The sequence below is a fragment of the Sinocyclocheilus rhinocerous genome, unplaced genomic scaffold (assembly GCF_001515625.1).
Source record: "Sinocyclocheilus rhinocerous isolate Xijiao unplaced genomic scaffold, SAMN03320098_v1.1 scaffold2966, whole genome shotgun sequence".
Classification (NCBI taxonomy): domain Eukaryota; kingdom Metazoa; phylum Chordata; class Actinopteri; order Cypriniformes; family Cyprinidae; genus Sinocyclocheilus; species Sinocyclocheilus rhinocerous.
This window is the reverse complement of record NW_015634018.1, coordinates 567,063-571,048: the sequence shown is the minus strand read 5'-3', so window position 1 is coordinate 571,048 and position 3,986 is coordinate 567,063. Positions and strand designations below refer to the sequence as shown.

General features: G+C 37.1%; 1 protein-coding gene across 1 annotated transcript in view; it reads left to right on the top strand.

The window, feature by feature from the left end:
* The window catches only part of LOC107745102 (sodium- and chloride-dependent GABA transporter 2-like), a 21,696-nt gene extending 18,812 nt beyond the window's left edge, over positions 1 to 2,884 (top strand). The window contains exons 6-10 of the mRNA XM_016558938.1: positions 259 to 396; positions 490 to 592; positions 731 to 831; positions 1,340 to 1,510; positions 2,475 to 2,884. Of these exons, the coding sequence (XP_016414424.1) occupies positions 259 to 396; positions 490 to 592; positions 731 to 831; positions 1,340 to 1,510; positions 2,475 to 2,639 (678 nt within the window). The 3' untranslated portion in view covers positions 2,640 to 2,884. The remainder of the gene's footprint in view (positions 1 to 258; positions 397 to 489; positions 593 to 730; positions 832 to 1,339; positions 1,511 to 2,474) is intronic.
* The last annotated feature ends 1,102 nt before the right edge of the window (positions 2,885 to 3,986 follow it).

Sequence of the window (3,986 nt, the reverse complement as noted above, 5' to 3'; positions counted from 1 at the left end):
TCTGTCTGTCTGTCTGTCTGTCTCTCTGTCTGTCTGTCTGTCAGTCTCTCTGTCTGTTCATCTGTCTGTCTGTCTCTCTGTCTGTCTGTCTGTCTCTCTGTCTGTGTGTCTGTTCATCTGTCTGTCTGCCTGTCTGTCTGTCTGTCCGTCTGTCTCTCTGTCTATCTCTGTCATCCGTCTGTCTGTTATCTGTCTGTCTGTCTCTCTCTGTAAAAATCAATAAGCCACAAGAAACACAGATTTGTTCATCTGCTCTAGTTCGTGTGTGTGGAGAGTCTGGTCACGGCTATGGTGGACATGTACCCGACTTTCTTCCGGCAGAAGAACCGCAGAGAGCTGCTCATCCTCGCCGTGGCCATCGTGTCCTTCCTCGTGGGTCTCATTATGCTCACAGAGGTACTGGACCAACTCATCTGACTCTGATCATTTTATCAATTGATTTATATAATTGGCAGATTTATAAATTGTCTCTGTCTGTCTGTCTGTCAGGGTGGAATGTATGTCTTCCAGCTGTTTGACTACTACGCAGCCAGTGGGATGTGTTTGCTCTTTGTAGCTGTTTTTGAGACCGTCTGCATCGCTTGGATATACGGTGAGGAAGCAAGAAAATGCCCGTTTTAATATACTATTAAAATTAAATTACATACATGATAAAGTATCTAAATGCAATTATCTGTCACATTTTTAGTTTTTTTTGGTAATTTCCTTGCTTTTCTTTGCTGCTTCTCAGGTGCTAATCGGTTTTATGACAATATCGAGGACATGATTGGTTACCGTCCTGGGCCGTATATTAAATACTGCTGGCTCTTTTTCACCCCAGCCACATGTTTTGTGAGTCATTTACCTTCTATACTTTATTTACCTTAAAAAATTTGATTTTTTACGATTTTTTTGTAACCTTAAAATAACTATTCCAAACAATTTTTTAAACCTCTTCAGATTGTTTTAATTTTAAACCCCCTATAATTTTATTGTGTATATATATATATATATATATATATATATATGAATATTCAGTAAGTATCGAATACCAAAATATAATGCAAATTATTTATTAATTAAGTAATTTAGAGTGTTTTAAGGCATTCCTTTTCTCAGCTGATTTAAATATTGAAATACATTTTTCTAATTATTTTTAAATGCCACAAAACTTGGAGCAACTTTAAGTAATCTGCATTTGTGAAATGATTTTAAGTACCAAGACAGTGTTCTTAGGCTTTATACTGACATCTACTGGTGTGGATGCATCACAATGCAGCAGTTGCTTTGGTTGCTGATGCATTTGTAGAAATTTTGTTTGCTGCTCTAATGTGATTTCCTGCGCTGCTTGTCGTGACAGGGTACGTTTGCATTCTCCCTGATCAAATACACTCCTCTGAAGTATAATAACGAGTATGTGTACCCGTGGTGGGGCTACGCTCTCGGCTGGCTGCTGGCGCTCTCCTCTATGGTTTGCATCCCGCTGTGGGTTGTTTCTAAACTGAGCACAGCCAAAGGTTCACTGAGAGAGGTGAGTGACACTAACTCAATCTGACGTGACAGGAGAAATAGCGTACTGACATACTGCTCTTACAGTTTCTGCAGCATTTAGCCTGTATAATGTGTGCAGTATGCATACCCTTCTGGCAAAAGTTGCACAAATGTATATTAAAAAACTGTATACACTACCAGTCAAAAGTTTTTGAACAGTAAGAGTTTTAATGAATAAATTACATTTTACTATATATTCAAATAGAAAGCAGTTATTTTCAATAATAAAAATAATTCACAACATTACTGCTTTTGCTGTACTTTGGATCAAATAAATGCAGGCTTGGTGAGCAGAAGAGGATTCTTTAAAAAACATCACAAATCTTACTGTTCAAAAACTTTTGACTGGTAGTGTATATCATAACAATATTTTAAAATATTACTATTAGTAGTACTATTAATTTATTTTATATTAATTATTGTTATTATTTGGTCAGGCTTGGATGCCAGTTCCAGTTCCACCACCAAACTACGCAGTTTTTTTTTTATGGAATTCAACAATATATCGTTTAAAATTAGTTTAAACAATCAAATCTTAACATTTGGCAGTCTGATCAAATAATGAATCAAGACAGAAAGGTTAAATTCGCTGTTAGATATTATACTATATCTGGTATCATTATTCACATCAGAAATGAAAGTCAAGTGCATTGCATTGCATTTTGGGAGTATTCCATATAGTGTGCTATGGTTCTATACTACTGTACATATTTTGATATGCATTGAGAAAAATTGCAAACTATGCAAAAATATGCATAGTGTAAAGGTAGTATGGTACACTCTCAGAAAAAAAGGTACAAAAGGTACACCTTTGTACACTTTAGGTACCAATATGGACTCTTTAGGTGTCTTTTGAAAAGGTACCGCCCCAGTGACAACTTTTGTACCTTTTTTTCTGAGAGTGTAGCATGTTATTCCAAACCTCTCCGCTTTGTTCTCCTCAGCGTTTCCACGAGCTCATCACGCCCTCGCCGGACCTGCCCAAAACCAGACGAGAGCAGGAGAAACTTCAGGCCATCTTTGCAGCCGACGGCGACGCTCTTCGCCAGCGAGGCGGCCCGACCAAAGACGGGTACTTCCCTGTCAGCGAGAAGGAGTCGCACTGCTAGACGGGGCACTGCATGTGCTTCTAAACCTTCCCGTGATACCTCACACAGTACTGGCAGCCAAATAAGCATTACGACAGACAGGCCAGGATCCACAGCCTGGGAGGGCATTTGAAATGCTTGCTCTTACTGGTCAGAAGGCATCGAAAGCCAGAGTGTGTCAATATTATAGACAGCAGAATGTTGAAACACAACGTAATCACACTCATATGATATTTGAGAGAAAACGTAGGGTTAGCTAGGTTTACTTCTAATTTAAAAAATATCTAAAATACACTTTTAAGTGTTTATTTTGTTACGCACTCTCAGAAAAAAAGGTACAAAAGTTGTCACTGGGGCGGTACCTTTTCAAAAGGTGCACTTTTGTACCTTTTAGGTACTAATATGTACACTTTAGACACTAATATGTACCTTTAAGGTACCAATAAGGGGTGTGCATACAACACAAAGGTGTGCCTTTTAAAAAGGTACCGGCACAGTGACAACTTTTGTACCTTTTTTTTCTGAGAGTGCACATCTATAGATTTCAATTAATGCCATTTTCTCAAAATGAGATTTTTCTCCACTTAAGAAGTACGTACTTACACCAGACTTCGCCGTTTTGTTCCTATCAATATTCTGAAGGTTTTTACAGAGGGGTTTGTTCGTGTATCATTCACCTTTTATTCTCTGAAAACATGGTGAAAATGATTTATTCTGTCTGATCATACGGTATTTTCTGATTTATGGAGAAATAAAAAAAAACAGATATCCAAAATCCCCTCAGTAAAAACTAAAACCTGGCTTTATCTAATGTTCATATTTATGTTCTGGAAATGTATGCATATTATACAATACCTCATTTGCATGTTTAAACATATCACTTCAGAAAAACTGTAATACAAAAAATGTTTGCAATTCTTAATCTAAACTAAGTATGGTGATCTATTACTAATTTTTACCTTATTCACCTAGGGTGTCTTGCATTAAATTAAACATTGATTATGCTCTGATTTGCTTAATTATTTTGTTATTTTGTGCTTTTAGGATATATAATAAACTGCTCTCAGTAATATTGACACGTCTACGGTCTAAACTTGGCCAAATATGAGCGTTATTATTAGGTTGAAGCGGCGCAGGAAGATTCTCTGTAATGCACCCAAAGCCTTCTGGGTCTTAAAATGATGGAGCCAAGGGCTGGATTCACATACGCTGATTAACTCTGGAGTTATTAAGGAATAGCACACTCAAAAATTACATTTTTGTCATTGTTTATTCGCCCTCATGACTTCCAAACCTGTATTTCAGTGACTTTATTTCTTTAGTAGAACACAGTGGTTTTATTGTGTGCAAAAGTGACTTACAGTTCGG